Raw genomic sequence first — 20,329 nt, 5'->3', positions numbered from 1 at the left:
TGGAAGGACACGCCTTCAAACATAGATGGTTAAAAATTGTTTCCGGGCGGCAGTCTGCACAATCACTGCACACGCTACACTGGGTCAGCGAGACACGGAATAAGTAGTTCTTCCGAAGGCAGAAGTTTTGGGGCATGTACCACTGTGTCAGAAAACAGAAAAGCGCATCTGCTTTCACAGCCATTTTCATCAGCTGCCCGAGTGAACTTGGTGGTAACCCCCAGTTTTACTGCTCACTGAAGCCTTTCTCAGCAGAGACCCAGAGTAACCCCCCGATCTCTCTCCCTGTTCCAGTACTTCATCTACAGCTGCATCCTGGGACTGATTTCCTGCTCAGTCTTCCTGAGGGTCAACTACGAGCTGAAGATGTTGATCATGATGGTGGCTTTGGTGGCCTACAACACCATCCTGCTGCACACTCACGCCCACGTCCTGGACGACTACAGCCAGGTCTTATTCGAGAGGTAACCTGCGTCCTCTTCCTTCTTCTTGGTTCTTTCCTGGGACATTGGGACCGTGAGTGTGTGTTGAGTCAACACCTCCGAGCAACACCCTTGTGATCGGTCATCGATGCGTGCAGGTTTCGTTAAAACTGTGGTGCGGGGAGCTGGTATATGTCTTCGTTCTAAATTACGTAGTTGGTTTCATCATGTACATGTAGGGGATAGGAAGTAGTTTAGAGAGGTGATTTGTGTTGATAAGTATAACCTTGGGTTTCTCTTCCTCGGCATTGTTCATACTTCGGACTGAATGAGTTCTTGTTGTGTTGGCCGATGGAGGGCCATCCTAGGCATTATACGATGTGTAGTAGATCCCTGTCCCTACCTCTTGACACCAACACAGCCACCCCCCAAGTCATGACAACAAAGAATGTCTCCAGACACTGCCAGGTGTGCCCCCTGGGGCCAAGTTCCCACCCACGCCCAGCTCAAAACAAATGAATCAACATACACGAAAATACCAGAAAAGTAAGTGGATATAGTCACAAGTTACAGCATTGAACTTCTTTTGGGAGATTTCCTAAACCACCCTTGTGTGGAGGGAGCTTTATCAACTGGAAACTCTCTCTCCTATGAAAAGACTGACTTGGGAGAGAAGATCCAACTGTGATCACAGCCAGCCCTGAGGTTGGGAACACTGGAGAAGGGTCCTCGAGCCCTTCCTCGGCTTTATAAAAGGTTTCTTGTCATCAAATTACTTCTACAAGCTTACAGTGAATATTTATCCTCTGCTTAGAAAAAATGCAATCCTTATGATGTTCTCCATCTCACATCTTGATAACAAAACGTTTTATTTCATGCACTAGGTTTATTTCTGGACCCACCACCCTTCGGGGTTTTTCTATGAGCATGTTGCATAAGCCTCCATAAAGTATCTGTATTTCTTCTAACATAAAATAAATGCCTTAAATATTTCCCTAGATGTGTGGCTCCAAACAGATGGCTTGTGTTCCCCACGCACGGCCACTTACTTTTCCACTGGAGGCTCAGGGTCAAGTACAGTGAAAACCTCACTCTGTGCGTGTTCCGTGCCAGTAGGAGCACTTTCAGAAACACCACGGCAGCACATTCTCCTCACATAATTTAATTTCCATCATCCTCCACACCGGGAAGCCCCAATAATCTGTAATCAAGCCTAGAGGAGTGGAGTTGCATAATGGTATTAAGGAAAGTTTATGATTCCTTAGCAAGGATGAGAATGAAATCAGGAGTTAATTTCCCAGCGAATTCTCCAATTCACCAAGCAAACACGCTTTACTGTTTCTCTGCTGTACCCAGAGAACCTGTATCCAGTCCCTCCGTAACTGTGGTGTTACTGATTTTTATGCACAGCGACGATGCTGCTGAATTTCCCTTTATTGAATTTGAAGCCCCTGACTTTGCTACACATCCAAAGAAAAAGAGGAAATTAGATCAGCGAGTTTCTGGTGGGGAGAGAATGACTTCTGGGGACCTGAGACAGACACACGATCTCTGTTTAGAACTGAGCAGCAGCAGAGTCATTCCTTGGTTGAAGAAGAAAAGGGGTGTTAACTTTCAGAGTCCTTTCATTTCCTCCAAGATCTTTTGTGAGTCTTCTCCTAGTTTTGTCTTCCTAAGAAACTTACAGCTCGAGAGGGCGGACCCGAGAGGCCTCGGGGACCTGCCTTCACTCCCACAGAAGCCAGCGTCCTGCCAGGAGGAGGGTGCACCTGTCTCCCCAGCCTCCTCCTCTTGGCAAGGTCCTGGCATTTCCACACCCACTTCCTACGTGAGCTGCCACAGGACCCCCAAAATGAAGAGGCATTCCTCCACCGATGACGATTACCGGCAGAGAAACAGAACACCTTGAAATTAACACATCTTCTCAAAGTCCGTTGAATACCCAAATGAGAGACTCTTAAGGGCAGGAGTTTGCACCTCCCTCCTGATTTCTCCAGCCTCAGTGTGTGTCTGATGGAACTCTGGAACTCAATGTCAATGTCCAGATATTTTTCCCACCGAACACCTGCTAAAGCTTTCCCCATCCTTTGCCCCGTGTCGCTGCTGACACAACTCTTTCTGCTAGGATCCTTAGAAAAACGAAAGTCCCTTGATTTGGGGCAGTGCCTTGAGATGGGACATCCCTAAATCCCACAGCCAGAGGCCCCCTTCAGGGAGGGGCTCCCAGGAGCGCCAAGCAGCATATCGCTTCCTGACTGAGCTCATCTGTGTCACTGAGAATGAGCTTGGTCCTGTCTCTTTTCGGACTTATTTCTGGTCTTTGCATCCTTGCCCTCCCTTTCTACTCCTGGCTTCCTGGTTCTTATCCTGGTCTTCTTTCTGGAGTGTGCACTTGGCTATGGCAGTGAGTGTACTTGGTGCCCACCATGGCCTCTGGACTGGCGCCCATGTCGGCCCCAGGCACCACCAGCCCATCTACCCCAAGTTTCTGCTGAGGACCTGGCAGCCCATCGCCCTGCAGAGACGGAGAGTATCTCCCCCCAATGGATGGGCTGAGCTGCGTTGTCTGCCGTCTCCTTTTCTACGATGCAATACTAGATAGTCTCAAATTGAGGACAGAGCAGGTCTCAACCAGGTACCACTCTGATACCCACAGGGTCTGTAACCACGCCTGCCATCCAGGAAGTAAGGAGGTGCTCGATAAACATCTGTTGGATACGTGACTGAGAGCAGGTGCACTCCCAAATAGTCAGAAGGGCCCCAGTACTGGCTGTAACGAAGTCTCACGTCATCTTCTTCCCTGAAGACAGAAGCTCATTGACGATGTGTCTTTCCAGGGACAGCTGGAAAGCATCCACTTTGTTTGTAGTCTTATAGTTCAAGGGCGAGGTCCGAGAGGGCGTCTCTGCTCATGAGGCAGTGCCAGGCCATCTTCTGAATACACAGTTGGATGGTGGTGTTGTCCTGTATGTGAGTTCACCGTGACCCATGTTTCAGGGACCTTTCAGAACCAACCGCATGTGACACTGATCATGGACTGGCCAGCAGGACAGAACAACCCAACAGGGCAGTTTGTTTAAAAATTTTATTTATTTATTTGACAGAGATCACAAGTAGGCGGAGAGGCAGGCAGAGAGAGATGGAGAAGCAGGCTCCCTGCCTAGCAGAGAGCCCGATGAGGGGCTTGATCCCAGGATCCTGGGATCATAACCTGAGCCAAAGGCAGAGGCTCTAACCCACTGAGCCAACCAGGCACCCCAGGGCAGTTTCTGCCAACAGGATTAGCAAAGAAAACAGGAGAAGTATGCACTAGAAAAACTCCAGATCAATGAATTCAGAAAAAGGCATCAAGGATACTCTAACAGATTGACGAATATGGAAAGCATATTCTAAGGGAGATTAAAAGACTGCTTTGAGAAGGTGTGCCATAAAGCATTCATTAAATGGAGGCCAGTGATGCCCCTATACCTATCACCACCTGTGTTTATGAGATTCCGGTTCAGTCCTCATGGTGAAGGATGCTCTGAGGTTTCTGGTGTTTAGACGGTCCAGAACAAGCTATTCCTTCCTTCTTTGGCATTTATAACATCCTCCATCTTTCTGTGAGTACAGGATGCTTTACTGAACCATTTAATAGCCATTCTGGTTCCAACCTATGCCACTATCTCCCAAAGCCCTCAGCCAATATGGCCCTGGAGCCCCGGCGCCCTTCCCAGTGATGGTGATGGTCGTGAGTGTTGTCATTGCTGGAAGCTGGTTGTGTTTCAAAGACACTGTCCCTTCCCATGTCAGAGGCTTGCCACAGAGTCCTCAAGATGCTGTCGGATCCTTCCTGTGAGTTTTTACCTTACAGAACTAAAAAGTCTCAAGGGATGAGTGTTACGTTTCACATGGACCCAGAATGATGCTAACTCACCTGGGTGTGGGAAACGTGCCTTTGCTTTGGAAGAGGTGTGGGGTGGGAGGGCTCGAGCAGAGGGGCTGACAAGGGGCCCCGTGGGCTAACCAGCGGTGTCTGAGCGCTTTGTGGAAGGAGACACGTCCTCCGCAGACAGCATATAACCGAGGTGTGTCCGTGAGCCGCGACACCCAGGGCCCAGCCTCGTCGGGAGCTCTGGAGGGTCGCTGGTGGAAGTGTCTGTGTCATTCTAACTGCCTTAAAGCTCCGGGTCCACAACGGTGATGGAGACACTCAAATATGCATCACTGCGAGCCGTGAATGACGCAGCTTCCATTGTTCTCGCCCTGTTTCTCCTGCGTCTCATTCAAGACACAGAGTTCGAGATTTCGCGACACATTTCAACAGTGTCCCAGGTTGGGATCCGCCGGTGAGATGCTCCCTACGAGTCTGGAGGAAGAACTGCAGAGTGAATCGGGACGCGCGGACAGGGGAGCCTCGTGCGTCTGCCGCGGGGGGGGGGGGGGAGTCCTGGGGGTATCCCAGAGCACCCAAAATTCCTCTGGAGTCTCCTCTTTTTAAGTTAAAAGTGTGTTCCAAATTGGCATCCTAACCCATCGTGTATCCTAGTTAATGTTGAAAAGTTTTGCAGTTACTTTCAGACTCAGTATCTCAGCTTCCCTTGTCCTTCCCGATTCCCGCTCCCCGGACCGGCTCCAGCAAGTAAAGCACACACGCTTCTGGGGGGCTGACCCCCTCCAGCCGCCGCCTGGGAGGTCGGAGAAGGAGGAGGGTCGTCCAAGCTGCCAAATTAACAAAAAAGCCAGTCATCCCAGGGCCACTCAGTTTCCACCAAGCTTTCTTTTTTTCTATAAAAAAGCAACCATTAGTGAGCTACTTGGTCATTTCAACTCAGAATTCTGCTGTGAGAATTCTACTCGGGTTTTAGGCTGTGTGGTTTGGTTTAGTTTGGTTTTAGGATGAGGGGAGACAGGAGATTTCACAGCGCCTGTGCCCGTGGACTGTGCAGAACACATACGTCTTATCCTCACCTCCTCAGTCTCCAAGGCCAAAGCCACGCCCAGACCTGATCCTTACTGCACTCCAGACCAGTTGTTTCCCACTCGAAATCACCTCTGCAGAACGAAACCACGACCATACTCACAGGTATCTAACTACAGCCTTAGCAGAGGCCAGCAGTACCGCCCAGCCCCAGCCTTGTCTTCTCTCGTGACCCGCAGCTGCCTGCAGAGCTCATTGCTCAGCGTGAGCTTGTCCCTCCTTGTGCTCGTCTGTTCCAGCCCAGCATGTCTTGCTTCGCCATTATGAAGGATGCTCTGTGAAAGCACGAGGCTCTGGGCCGTCCGTCCTTGGGTGACATCGGACCATCCTCTCTGGAAGACTGCGTAGGATTCTGGTGGATCTCTGTCCAGCCAGGAAAGGAAAGAGTGTCTAGGAAGGAAGCCCCTCAGGGTTCAAACCAACATGATTATTTGTCTACTTGTTCGTTTGCTTTTATGACACACTTCTGTTGAACACCCTTTGTATGATTCATCTGAGGGCTGGAGCCAGAGCACACCATGAAGAAAGTGTAGTCTTTGTTGTCAGGAAGATCACAGAGGTGCTTGGTGGCTCCATCAGTTAAGCATCTGACTCTTGATTTCAGCTCAGGTCACAATCTCAGGGTCGAGAGATGGAACCCCTGCATCAGGCTCCGTGCTGGGCGTGGAGTCTGCTGATTCTCCCTCTGCCCTTCCCCCCACTCATGCACTCTCTCTCTCTCTCTCGCAAGTAAGTAAATCTTGAAAAACAAAAAGAAGAGGAGGAGGAGGAAGATCACAGAAAGTCTCCATAAGAAAATCGGGTTTCCGCAGGCGGCCCGCAGATGTGTCAGCATGTCGTGCATACGCTCATCTTGCACACCTAGGAAAGGATGAGCCTGTGGGCCGGGCATGTGTTAGGGAGCCCAGAGCTGACTGATGCTGGGAAGAGCTTGGAAATCTCTGGGGATTCGGAAGCACAGGAAGGAAGTGACTTCACCAGCATGAGAGAATGTGATGTTTCTCTTGTCTTTGCTGCAACCCCTCCCCACCGCCAGTGCCAACCTTAGTCACAGTTGTTTGGCATCTGTCCGGGGACAGAAGTGCTGCTGCAGGAGCTGGGGGATCCAGCAGCTTATGCCACAGGGCCTGAGAGGCATCTCCTGCACTCAAGGGTCAGATAATGGGCTTACGGGCTCTCGGCTGTGGGCCCTACAGAAGCTGTGAACCAGTGCTATCCCCTCTCGGCTGTGGTCCAGGAGCCCCTAGAAAACACTTGGGCAGTGACCCACAGAGCCTTGGAAAGCTGTGGTGCAAGTCCAGGTTTCCAGAGCAGGGGTTCCAGCACATTGTTTGATCACACTAAAGTGGGTAAGAGGAACGGCTTGACTCTCTCCCACACCCCCATTTTCCCAGGAGGGCACAGCTGAGGCCCAAGGGCAATCTCCCATGCAAGCAACAGCCATGAAGGACGCTGCCAGAGGGACTCCCCTTTGGCTTCATCCACAGTGCTGAGTCCTGAGCTGCGTGATGGGGGCAAGGAGCGGCTAGCCAGGAGCAGGTAGGGACTCAGGGACCCGGATCCTAACTGCATCATGGCCTCCTTTGAGAAGCCCGCCCAGGAGACACTAGGAACACCTCGCCCACGGATCCCCACACCTCCCGCACCCCGACCCCGTGGCCGGCTCCCTGCCCACGCTCCCACGCTTTGGCAGATGGCTGGTGAGCACACACAGAAAGCTGGCTCAAATCTTGGGCCAGGGAGAGACAGACCACAGACTTTAGCAAGTTTTGTTTGGGAAAACAAAAGGAGGCTGTCAGTACTCTGCCTGGTGCCCTGCCCGATGGAGAGGAGGTGTGAAAATGTAAGAACTCTGCCACAAGATTTCGTTTACAGTAGCAACAAAAACCATATGATACCTAAGAATAAACCTAACCAAAGAGGTAAAGGATCTATACTCTGGAAACTACAGAACACTCATGAAAGAAATTGAAGAAGACACAAAAAGATGGAAGACCATTCCATGCTCATGGATCAGAAGGATAAACATTGTTAAAATGTCTGTCCTGCCCAGAGCAATTTACACTTTCAGTGCCATTCCTATTAAAATACCACTGGCATTTTTCAAAGAGCTAGAACAAGAGCTAGAACCAGAAAGACCCTGAATTGCCAAGGGAATGATAAAAAAGAAAAACAGAGCTGGGGGCATCACATTGCCTGACCTCAAGCTATATTACAAAGCTGTGATCACCAAGACAGCACGGTATTGTTACTAAAACAGATACATAGACCAGTGGAACAGAATAGAGATCCCAGATATGGACCCTCAACTCTATGGTCAACTAATCTTCGACAAATCAGGAAACAATACCCAGTGAAAAAAAGACAATATCTTCAATAAGTGGTGCTGGGAAAATTGGATACCTACCTACAAAAAAATGAAACTTGACCATTCCCTTATACCATACAGAAAGGCAAACTCCAAATGGATGAAAGACGTCCATGTGAGGCAGCAATCTATCAAAATCCTAGAGGAGAACATAGGCAGTAAACTCTTCAACATCAGCCACAGCAACTTCTTTCAAGATATGTCTCCAAAGGCAAAAGAAACAAAAGCAAAAATGAACTTTGGGGACTTCATCAAGATCAAAAGCTTCTGCACAGCAAAGGAAACAGTCAACAAAACAAAGCGGCAACCTATGGAATGGGAGAAGATATTCACAAATGGCAGTACAAAGGGCTGATATCCAGGATCTACAAAGAACTCCTCAAACTCAACACACACGAAACAGATAATCATGTCAAAAAATGGGTAGGGGACATGAACAGATACTTCTCCAATGAAGACATACAAATTGCTAGCAGATACATGAAAAATTGTTTAACATCACTCGGCATCAGGGAAATACAAATCAAAACCTCAATGAGATATCACCTCACACCAGTCAGAATGGCTAAAATCAACAAGTCAGGAAAGGACAGATGTTGGTGAGGATGCGGAGAAAGGGGAACCCTCCTACATTCTTGGTGGGAATGCAAGCTGGAGCAACCACTCTGGAAAACAGTATGGAGGTTCCTCAAGAACTTAAAAATAGAACTACCCTGTGACCCTGCACTTGCAGTACTTGATATTTACCCCAAAGGTACAGATGCATGGAATGTTACTCAGTCATCAGAAAGGCCATTTGCATTGACATGGATGGGACTGGAGGGATTATGCTGAGTGAAGTAAATCAAGCAGAGAAAGACAATTATCATATGGTTCCACTCATATGTGGAACGTAAGGAATAACACGGAGGACCCCAGGAGAAGGGAGGGAAATCTGAAGGGGAGAAATCAGAGAGCGAGACGAGCCATGAGATACTACGGACCCTGGGAAACAAATTAAGGGCTTCAAAGGGGAGGGGTAACAGGGTGGTGGGTATGAAGGAGGGCACATGTTGTGATGAGCATGGGGTGTTATACGTAACTAGTGAGTCATTGAACACTGCATGAAACATTCAATATCAAAAACTACCGATGTAGTGTACAGTGCATAAGAGAACATAATTAAAAGAAAGAAAAGGAAAGAAGTCCACCACCAGAGGGAGCAAGAGGCATAGAACAGGGGGTACGGCCGACCCAGGAAGCTTGCGGGCACTTCCGTCCCAGACTCCGTTAACAAAGACTCGAAGGCGTAACTGCTCTGTCAAGTTGAAGAAAGCAATGAAAAACTTCAAGGAACACAAAACCTCAAAGAAGAAGGGAACAGAGGAGCTGAAGAACAGCCAGGGAACCATTAATAACAGGGCATTCCTAAGTCCTCGCCAATCAGTGTTACTCTCAATGGAAGTAGAATTCTCTACCTCAAAGGCAAGATGGGCTGGATGGATAAAAACAAACAAGAAACAGCAGCTGTTGGCAGGGATGTGGAGAAAGGGGAAGCCTCTTTACACTGTTGGTGGGAATACACTCTGGTGCAGCCACTCTGGAACATGTATGGAAGGTGTCTCAAATAGAATTCCCAATGCATGAAAGACCTAAATGTGAGACAGGAAACCATCAATATCCTAGAGGAGAACACAGGCAGCAACCTCTTTAACCTCAGCTGCAGCAACTTCTTACCGGACACATCTCCGGAGGCAAGGGAAACAAAAGAAAATATGAACCATTGGGACCCCATCAAGATGAAAAGCTTCTGCACAGCAAAACAAAACAACCAGCAAAACTAAAAGGCTGCCTACAGATTGGGAGAAGATATTTACAAATGATATACCTGATAAAGGTTAGTATCCAAAACCCATAAAGAACGTATCTAACTCAACACCCCCAAACCAAATAATCCCATTAAGAAATAGGCAAAAGGCATGAGTAGACATTTCTCCAAAGAAACATGGAGATGGGCAACAGACCCATGAAAAGAAGGCTCAACATCACTCATCCTCAGGGAAAGAGAAATTAAAAACTGTGATGAAATACCACTTCACACCCATCAGAATGGGTAAAATTAACAATTGAGGAAACAGCAGATATTGACGAGGATGCAGAGTAAGGGGAAACCTCTTGCCCTTTTGATGAGAACACGAGCTAGTGCAGCCACTCTGGAGAACAGTATGAAGGTTCCTCAAAAAGTTAAAAATAGAGCTACCCTACAACCCAGCAATTGTACTATAAAAATAGAGATTCAAAGGGGTACATGCCCCCTGATATTTATGGTAGCACTATCAACAATAGCCAAATTTTGGGAAGATCCCAAAGGTCTATCAACTGTTGAATGGATAAAGAAGTTGTGTGTGTATGTACACACACACACATATTTGTATTTATATATTTATATGTATATATATACACATATATTTGTATTTATATTTATACATACACACATATATGTTGTGTATATATATATATGTGCACAATGAAATATTACTCAGCCATAAAAAGGAAATTGCCACTGACAACTACATGAATGGAGCTAGAGTGTATAATGCTAAGTGAAATAAGTCAGTCAGAGAAAGACAAATACCATGATTTCACTCCTATGTTGAACTTAAGAAACAAGACAGGTGAGTATAGAGAAAGGGAAGGAAAAGTAAGATAAAATCAGAGTGGTGGGCAAACCATGAGATACTCTTAACTGAGGGTTTCTGGAGGGAGGTGGGCAGGAGTGAGTTTAATGTGTGATGGGGATTAAGGGCACTTGTTGTGATGAGCACTGGGTATGGTAAGGAAGTGAGGAATCACCGAATTCTACTCCTGAAACCAGTATTACACTGTATGTTAACTAACTGGAATTTAAATAAAAACTTGAAACAAACAAACAAACAAAAGAGTTATCATATAATACTGAGTTTCTTTAGGAACTTCTTAAAAATAAGAGAGGCCTATTTCATCTAGGAAAACATAGATTTTAAAATGTAAGATCATGTTTGTGTTTCCATGCCTGGACTGCTTTCTCTCCTGAGAATAAAAAATGTCATCCATTACCACGACTCAATCATTTGCCTTTAGGTTAGAGACTGATACACTGGGCAATTCCTCCATATTATTCATCTAATTTTTTAGGTTTCTTTGATCTTTTATACTCTCAAAACTTGAGGGCCAGAATGATTGCTCCATTAACAGCCTCGGGATGAGGGCCCACTGTAAACTCACGTGTGTCTGCAGGCTCGTTTGGGCATCTGAGTCTCCAGAGCCCAATTTTGAGGTATGAAAGAAAGCATATTCAGTCACATTTTGGCTAGAACTGTCGCTGAGTTAGAAACTTTCCCAGATAGTGCTGTGTCCCCTACTTCATCACTCAGGGATGGCACAACCAGACAAGCAGAAAGTCCAGGATGGATGTCAACCTTAAAACTTAAGAGAGAGAAGGAGGCCTCACACCCTACTAGCTGCCATTTTTATCTGAATGACCAACACGATTATTATAGATTGAATTGTCTCTCGGAAAAGAAGACATGGTGAAGTCCTAACCCCCTACCTCACAGTGTGGCCTTACTTGGAATAGGGTAGTTGCAGATGGATTTGTCTGAGAGAAAGTCCTACTAGTGTACGGGGGGCCCTAACCCAACAGGGCCAATGTTCTCATAAGAAGATGGCCCTGTTGAGAGAATGCCCTTTGATGATGGAGGCAGAGACTGAGATGATGTAGTGGCAAGCCAAAGAGCACCACGGATTGGGGCCAACCACCAGAAGCCATAATGAAGCAAGGAAGGATGTCCCCCCAAGTTTCAGAGGGAGTGCTGTCCTGCCAGCGCCTTGATGTCAGACATCTGGCTTCCAGAACTGTGAAATGATCAACTTCCATTGTTTTGAGCCACCCAGCTTGTAGTACCTTGTTTCAAAAGTTCTAGAAACCAGCTGTGATCATCAACACAATTGCCTCGTCTAAATCCTGGGATTTTTTTCCCACCAAATCTGGATGCTCCGTCTATACTGCACACCCCCCTTCCTCCCTGCGTCTCCCACAGCACACAAGGAGCAGGTAACCCAGGAGTGCCTCTGTGGATGGACAGATTTCTCTTTCAGACTGCAGGAGCCGTCTGGCGCTCGCCCATGCACGGCCCGCACAGGAGAGAAGGGCTCCTACAGGAATCAACCATCCTTTCTGGCTGGATGAATCAGAGAAGGTTTTGAAAAACCTAAATGCCATCCATGAACGGGCAGCGCGGCCCTTCTTCGTTGAGACAGCAGGGCGGGAGGGGAAATGGTATTTGTGTGCTGGCGCGCGAGCCCGCTGTATGGGCTGGACGTGCCTTATTATTTCCAAGGCGCGTTTGTCTTGTCTTATCTTCCCTGTCCTTCTTCCTCCAGGTCCCCACCTCTCCCACCGCTCGTCCTCACGAAGCCTGCAGATGTGGGAGACGAGTGGTCTAGAGCATTTCTGTCCCTAAACCAGTGTTCAAATGCATTAATGTGAGGAGTCCCAGAAAACGCTTGCTTGCCTGTATCTTCTGTGTGATTACTGAAAACCCAGCCAGGCCCTGAATTGCATCAAGAGGATCCTACATCCCCCTCTCCATCAGTGATGGTCCTACATCCCTCTCTCCGTCAGTGATGGGGACGTGGGCCGCCTCTGCGTGTTTGGGACATCTGGTCCCTTACCTGGGCATGCAAGGGGGACCTGAGTTCGGATTGGCTGTGCTGCTGAAGTGGCTACAAGACCCTGACCTGGGAGCTAACGTTTTACTCTTAGTTCGGGGGTGATGGGTGAGGGTGGAAGGGGTTGTTACGGCTGCTTCCTCAGGCCCCTGGAATTACAAACGTCCAGAAGGTTCATGAAGCAACAGGAAAATATCAAACTCTGCCCACACATCTGAGAACGTTGGCTGTGTTGTGCCACTTTCCTTGAGGAGGATGGCGTCAGTGTAGTCTATATAGGGGAGAAGAGGGGTTTAAAGTTCGTGGTAGCCAGCATTATTTATAAACATCTGCTCCCCTCAGTCCCTTCAGTTTTGCTAGTAGAGCTGTCACAGGCTCAGAAAGGGACAACTTCATTTCTTAGAATCAGTTCTGGGCAAGCAGGAAAGTGGCAGCTCCCAGCTTACTTCATGCTCAGGAACTGGTGACCTCCTTTTAGCTGGGGAGCTCACATGCTTGCTGCCCAGCTGGTTTAGTAGAGAGGAAAGAGCCCCGAATGCAGGCTCAGCCTTTCTGGAGAGTTCTCTGAGGCCCTAAGTCCTTCTAGCACCAAGACTTGTCACTCTGCCTCCAAGTTCCCTTTGCCCTTGGATCTTTCACTCTGTTAATGATAATTCACCAACCTACATTTTCTTATCCTTTTCTCTACCTCTCCAGCTCCGTCCCCTCCCTTGTCACTCTGCAGCTAGTACTGAAACTCTCAAGTGCCTCCCCTGTATCAGACCTGTGCTGGGTTTATCAGCAGGGGATGTAGTGACCAGGACAGCCTATAAGATGGGCACTGTGACCCCCTTTGGCTGATGCCAGGGGTGAGGTTTGGAGAGGTTAACCCAGGTCCCGGAGATCGACAGAGGAAAGGAGCCTCAGTTCCTCCATGGGTTATCCTACACCAAAGCCCACCTGAGCCTGGCCACTGCCACATGGACTCTTACGTCATCAGCCCTTGAACCCTCTGTAGAGGAACAGGAAAACCTCAAAGCAGGTACAACTCACAAGCAGAAAGTAATTACCTGGTGTTTCTTCAATTTAATTACACATGATCTATGCTGCTTATGTGACATATGTCCATACATAATCATAATTTCTTTTTCAAGTCTTATTACATAATTTCTTTTTCAAGTCTTATTACATAATTTCTTTTTCAAGTCTTATTCACTATTGTATGTGGGAGATCCGTCATTTGTCAGCTGCGCGGGTCTCCCCAGGGATGGCAGGAGATGTCTCCTTCCGTGCTGTATTAGTCAGGGTACTCCAGAGAGACAGAACCAATAGGATATAAATATTGTATATAAATATAATACCAATCAAGAGGCTTATCGCAAGGAATTGGCTCACACGATCACGGAGGCTGGCAAATCCAAAATCTGAGTCATGAATGGCCCAGTTGGAGACGGAAGGCCAGAAAGTGCTGCAGAGCCAGGAGCAGCCAGGGTTGGAGTTCCGAGACAGTCAGGCAGGAGAGAATGCTCTCTCACTGGGGCGAGGTCAACCTTCTCTTCCACAAAAGCCTTAAGCTAATGGGGCGAGGCTGACCTGCGTTACAGAGGGCAATCTGTCGACTCAGGTCACTGATTCAAGTGTGAATCTCATCCAGAAAACACTCCCACAGAGACACCCGGAATGACACAGGAGGGAAAGTCTGGGCATCTCGTGCCACCGTGCATGCCGACGCCACGTAGGGGGGTGACCATGGCCTGCAGGGTTGTGGTGAGGACTTGGGCAGGGATGAATGACTGAGGTCTACCTGAACCCCAGGGGAAACAGGACAGCGGACCGAGAGTTCCCATCTGCGTGTCACCTTTGTGTCACAAAATCACACGGAAGAGGGTCTAAGAACTGCCTGCCAAAAAAGTTATGGGAAACTACATAATCATAGGGGACAGCAGCTGGTAGGAATTAAGTTCTCTACTGCATTTTTTTTTTACCTGACATGATTGTTAATTTCTAGCACACTGTCTCTTTCTGAGAGTGATCACTTTAATGGTTGAAGAAATTTTATGTCAAATTACCCATACTGATCTAGGAGGATAAAGAAAACGCTATTCACATGCCTCTGTTCTTTTCTTTTATATTTGTTAGAGCTTGGAGTGAAAGTAAGGAGTCTGTTAGCTTGAAAGAATCTTCTGTCAGTAAGCTCTCAAAATAGGGATGATTTTGTTTGGTTTGGGTGCCATCTGGGCCTGGGGTGTATCTAAAAGGCGTGTGTTCGGCTGGCGTAGAAAGGCTTGCACTGGAGGTTCTCAAGTTGTTGATACACAAATTCTAAGTCCTGTGTGTATGTTGTTTTGTATTGCTTTTGTCTGTCTGTCTCTCTGTTTGTTCTCTAATAGACCAGGCATTTGGAAAGACCTGAAGACCATGGGCTCAGTGTCTCTCTTTATATTCTTCGTCACACTGCTCGTTCTGGGTAGACAGGTAAGACATCGCTTGTTCACGTAACTTCCTCTCACGTGCTGTGTTAGTAATACTTGGTTCGTACGTGGACTCGACTTCGGTTCTAAAAACAGAGTCCGCCCGTGATAATCATGGTAATACTTCGCTGATGTGCTTTGTAGCGACTTTCCTGCAAACACATCAGAATAATTGTATCACTTAGGAGATACGTGGGTGGACGTGCGTAGGGAAAGGGAAAAGGTCTCTCATTTCTCCCACAAGAGGCAAACTTTGCCAACGGTAGAGACGTGAGCCCATTTCCCGTGAATCTCAAAAGAACGTGGTGGGTTTCGTAAGCTGACAAGAATGTTCCCTCAGTAGCTGACGCTCTTTGGAAAAATACCCCCTGCACTGGGGTTTTGTTTGCATTTCAGAAAGGGTGGCCTTGTTCTTAGAAAGGGGTATGAGTATCTTTGCCATCACTTGCAGGCACTCCTCAATTATAGTCCTCTGTTCAAAAATCGTCTTTTGTGCTGTGACGGGAACTGTCCCTCCTTGGGCTCCCAGCCTGCTTCTGGTCTCCACGGAGAGGCGGAGGTGCGGGGTTCTCAAGGACAGTGTTCTTCCTGTCGCTGCACACGAGCACCGTAGCCCAGAGAACAGACTCGGGGCACGCCATGCACTCTGCCTTCACCACAGTTTTCTTGGAATTCTTGGATGGATGGTGTGACGCAGAAAAGCGATTTATATAGAAATAACCAACTAAATGCAAAGCCACTTAAATTAGATAGATGTCCCCAAACAGCTGAAAGTAGGAAGTTCATGATGGCACAGTGAGCGCAGAGGCCAGATCCGTGGCTGCCAGTCCAGCGGCCTGGAAACACTGTCGCCTCCCCTCGTGCCTTCCTGGGAGCGCCAGTCTCCCTGGAGCTGCTGTGGTCCTGCTGCAGAGTTCTAGAACACCCTGTCTCCTCCCCAGCCCACGCTGCCTCCATCCCTGCCGTGTGCTTGTAGTCTTGACCCTCTGCACGTTTCAGGTGACCCACTAAACCACGCCTGTGCTTTTTTCCTGGCTCATAGATTCTCCCGAGACCTGGCTTTCTCCACTTTTGACCTGCTTACTGCTCTCACTCTTGGAGAAAAGGCATGCCCCCTCTCAGGAAACCCTATGAGAAGTGAAAGACGGGAAAGAAACGGGCTTCCATGCAGAATATCACCTGTGCGGTCCCTTCTCCAGAAACAGGGCGGCCCCTCTACGGGGTCTCCTGTTTCTCCATTTCATCCCAGGGACGTTCGGTCCTTCATTTTCTCCTCCCGTTTGGTCTTTCATTTTCTCCTCTCTTGATCACTCAAGGTTGCTTCACAACGGGACCTTTTAAGGACCTAGAAATCAAACCAGATTCTCCCCACTCTTTTATTGGTCACTGCGAGGACAAGCACACAGTACCGCTGGGTACGTGGCCATGTTGCTGCCTCCAGTGGCTGCCCAAGATCCATTACTCTCTGGCGTGAGATAACCCAAAGGGTTCAAAATCATGGTGGGGCATAATTTAACACAATAGCTCTGACCCCAGTCTCATAAGGAGTCTTTTCTTGTCACGTCACTAATGTTGCCAACAGATCATATAGACACCCAGAGGTCTGAGAAGTCCCTGCTCCTTCCAGGGGCGATGGTGTTAACGATCATTCCCTGACAGCCGGTGTCAGGATGTGCCAGGGTGAGCCAGGACGAAGGTCCCAAATCTTCTGGGCTCACAGGAACGTCCACATTTTTGTGATCTAGTGCTCTGCATGCCCTTCTGAAAACACAAGTAGGTCACAAATGTCTGATATTTAAAATAAGGCTTTTAAGTTTCATAAATAGGCATGGACTCAGGATTTCCCAGGGGTGTGTGTGTGTGTGTGTGTGTGTGTGTGTGTGTATGTTTTAAGAACAACAGTATGGACATTTTGCAACTTATTTTTGTTGGCATTTGTCCTCATGACCCCTCTGCCCCATGACCATCTTTTTTGAAGTGATGGTGATGTTTTTTATTTCTGAGCAAATTAGCATGTTAAATATTGCTCTGGGTATCTGAGACACCTAAATAAGACCATAACACACCTCCTGGAAAAGAGCTGGGGTTGAAATACAGTCTGTGGTAAAAAATGTCTGCCTGAATTCAGGGGCCTCTTTTGAGAAACAGAGATTCTCTGTATTTCTCCTGAGTTTAAATGACCACACACTACATTGAGGGTCTGCATTCTACAAGTCCTACAAGAAACAGATCTGGGCAGGTGGCAGTCTGGTGGCCTCAGTTAGGCTGAGGTCCCTGTGTGCAAGGCTTCAGAGCCCAGGAAGGCGTGGAATCACACGCTGCCTGCCGCCCCCTACCCTGCCCGTGACCACCTCTTCTGTCCGCGTAGAAAGATGTAAACCCCTCTAATTCCTTGGCTTGTTTTCAGAACTAGACAAAGCAAGAACTGCCCTTGAGGCTGTGTCCGGTGTGAAAGACAGCAGTGAGGTTCCCAGAAACAGCCTGGTGCTCCTTCCAGGCTCTTCCTGTTCTCGCTCACCTTTGCCAGCACACATGAAGAGCAAAGTCCACGTCTCTGCGTGGTATCTGGGCCCTGGGAACGGTCAAGTAGCCCCAGACTCTGGGAGGTGGGCGAGGATGTGGGGACACAGCATCACAAGGCAGCACTGCTGTTTTCGTTGAAGGGACATGCAGCGTCTTGGAGGCAGTGGCTTCCCATGCCCGCCCCCTGCAGCCTCCGTCTGACCTGCCCCAGGTGTCTGTGTCCGAGCCCCCTCCCCTTTCTCGTGTAAGGACACGGTCATTGCATCTGAAGCCCACCCGCCGACCCGTGGGGTCTCCTTAATTACACCTTCAGTGTGTTTCCAGAGAAGGTCTCAGTCCCAGAGTCTGGAGACGAGGACTTGGAACTGTCTTTCTGGGGGACGCCATTGAATCCGTTCAGTTGGTTTGGGTGGAAACATCTGTCTTCCATTGGGGGTCCTCCATGAGTTTCTCATGGGCTTGTCCTTCAAGGAGCGGGTCCTCTAGCAGATGCCCTGGGGAGGTGGGAGGTGCGCACCTGCCAGAATGTTGCTTTCAGTCCAGGGAAGCTGGTCCCAAAGCATCGCTGTCCCTTTCATAAGAGACTTGCCAGGTGCTGCCCGTGATGTGGTCTCGGTCACTGGGGAGGCCTGACCACCCCTTAGTAAGGCTCCTGGAAACCCCACATGGTCCCCTGCACTGGACCCGCTGCCTGCCCTGCCCGCTCCTGGGTTCCTCCCCAGGTCACTTTGTCAGATCCCGAGTGTGCATCTGGGTCTTCTCGATGCCACCATCAGGGATTGCCAAGTCATCTCAGTTTAGAACCAGCCACACCACGGGGTCATCCCCCAAAACCCAAACAAATACTCTATTCTCCAAGCAACAGGCTTTTTCCAGGAAGTGCAGTGCAGGAATTCTATAAGTGCAGAATGTGGAAGATTTGGCATTAATGTAAAAGTTTAATATAAACAAACATTAAAAATATCTCATTTGCAGTCTTAAAAAAAAAAAAAAAGGCTCTACGAAGTAAAAATAAATTCCACACCAGAGGAGGAGGAATAATTTTTGAGCATATCATAATATGGTTTGAATCAAACCTAAATGATGAATGATCATTGTTCTTTCAGGTTTCCAAATGTGAATTGTTTTAGTTGCCATCTGTGCATGGGAGGCTGTGTGTGTGTGTGTGTGTGGTTTGTACTGCACTGATACAATTAATCAAACCAATAAAACAGACCCCAGCATTGATTTCTTCTTTGCTTTTTTTTTTTTTTTTTTTGGTCAGGAAGTTACTCTTTGGCTGGAATTCACCCCATTAGGTCCTGGTCTCACAGGAAGATTCTTTTAGGGCTGTTTCACCATATAAAATTATTTCTATCATAGCAGATGTAACACAATGCCAAAATCAAAGAAACCCTTCCCAGGAAGCAGACCTCTCTATCTCTAGGTTAATAATAACAGTTAAAAAAAAACACACACATTAAATTTCACTACATGATAAAGCATGAACACGTACATTTTTACTAGCAGGCATCATCTTAATTAAATGATCCCCAAACGAACTTCTGTGTAAATACAATGTCATTCCCTCAGCACAATGCCATTCTAAATGAAGAAAGATGAAATTTTCAGTGAATACTTAATCTCAGAATTTTGTGGTGGGGAGAACTGATTTTCAAGGAGTCAAGGCAAACTGCCACAAATGAGCATCCTCGTTTTTTCAATGCAAATTATGCCACAGGGCGCTCTCTCCTCTAATGAATTTCCCATGTTTCATTCATTCATTGTTTATACCCCATTATGCCTCTTCTCCAAAGATAATGCGAACCATCTTTTTATTAACGTAACTTTGCAAGAAGCCTCCAGTCACTGCCATCACTGCCCAACCCCCCCTCCCGACCCCACCCGGTCCCATCCTGTCCCCAAGGCTGGTTCTTTCCCAGACTTGCTTTTTTGCCAGTGCAGGTGAAGGGTTGGCGGGGACAGACTTGGGGGCAGCCGCGGGCTTTGTAGGGAGGGAGACCGTTCTGTTCGGGGGGTTCTTTTTTCAGTTTTGTTTCATTCTTTTTGTTTTCTCTTGAAAACCTCCGCTCTCTGGCAGGACAAGATGCCCTATCGTTTCTTTACCTCTGTGTCCTCTTGTAACAGAGTGAATATTACTGTAGGTTAGACTTCTTGTGGAAGAACAAGTTCAAAAAAGAGCGGGAGGAGATAGAAACCATGGAGAACCTGAACCGCGTGCTGCTGGAGAACGTGCTGCCCGCGCACGTGGCGGAGCATTTCCTGGCCCGGAGCCTGAAGAACGAGGTGGGGCGCCACGGGGCGGTGGGCGGGCTGGGGCCGGGACCTGGAGGCCGGGGGCCCTTCGGACACCTGCGTGCCGCACATGTCCGCGAGTGGCCTCAACGGGTCCGTTGGGAGACGAGGCTGGCGGGTTTCTGGGGATGACAGCAGGGACCCGTGAGTTAGACTCACCTCCGAACGTGGACTCATTATTCCTGGTGTTTCTCAGGGTGCGGCGGGAGGCTCTGGGGTTCCCAGCAAGTCACAGAGGTGGCCTCTCCGTGGTGTGAGGGCCGCCTCCCTAACCGGCACAGTTCCAGCAGGCGTCTCGCGGCCCGTAGCTTCCCCGAGGGCCTCTTGGGAGCCTTAGAATGGCAAAGACAGGACATAGAATTGAGGCGCTCTCCGCACAAGGGCAGGTCCAAGACTTGGGTCCGCTCCCTCGAATGGGTAGAAGTGCCGATCTCTGGGAGCGTCTGAGGGAAGGGATCCTTAATAGAATTGGAAAGGCCAGAATGTCATGGTCACGTCAAAGTGGCTGAAGACATCAGATGTCACGACATCTCTTTCACGTTCCTGACTTACAAGAGTCAGCGGGCGGATGGGGGCAAACTCATGTTTGAGCACCACTGTGTGCGAAGGCCTGCGTTTGGCG

At 48.3% G+C, this 20,329-nt stretch overlaps 1 protein-coding gene across 1 annotated transcript in view; it reads left to right on the top strand.

Moving 5' to 3' along the window:
- The window catches only part of ADCY2 (adenylate cyclase 2), a 406,092-nt gene that overhangs the window by 353,324 nt on the left and 32,439 nt on the right, over nt 1–20,329 (top strand). The window contains exons 18-20 of the mRNA XM_044234016.1: nt 295–464; nt 14,809–14,893; nt 19,540–19,698. Coding sequence (XP_044089951.1) covers nt 295–464; nt 14,809–14,893; nt 19,540–19,698 — 414 coding nt within the window. The remainder of the gene's footprint in view (nt 1–294; nt 465–14,808; nt 14,894–19,539; nt 19,699–20,329) is intronic.

This window comes from Neovison vison, chromosome 1 (assembly GCF_020171115.1).
Source record: "Neovison vison isolate M4711 chromosome 1, ASM_NN_V1, whole genome shotgun sequence".
In the NCBI taxonomy this organism is placed as follows: domain Eukaryota; kingdom Metazoa; phylum Chordata; class Mammalia; order Carnivora; family Mustelidae; genus Neogale; species Neogale vison.
This window is presented reverse-complemented; position numbering and strand designations above follow the sequence as displayed.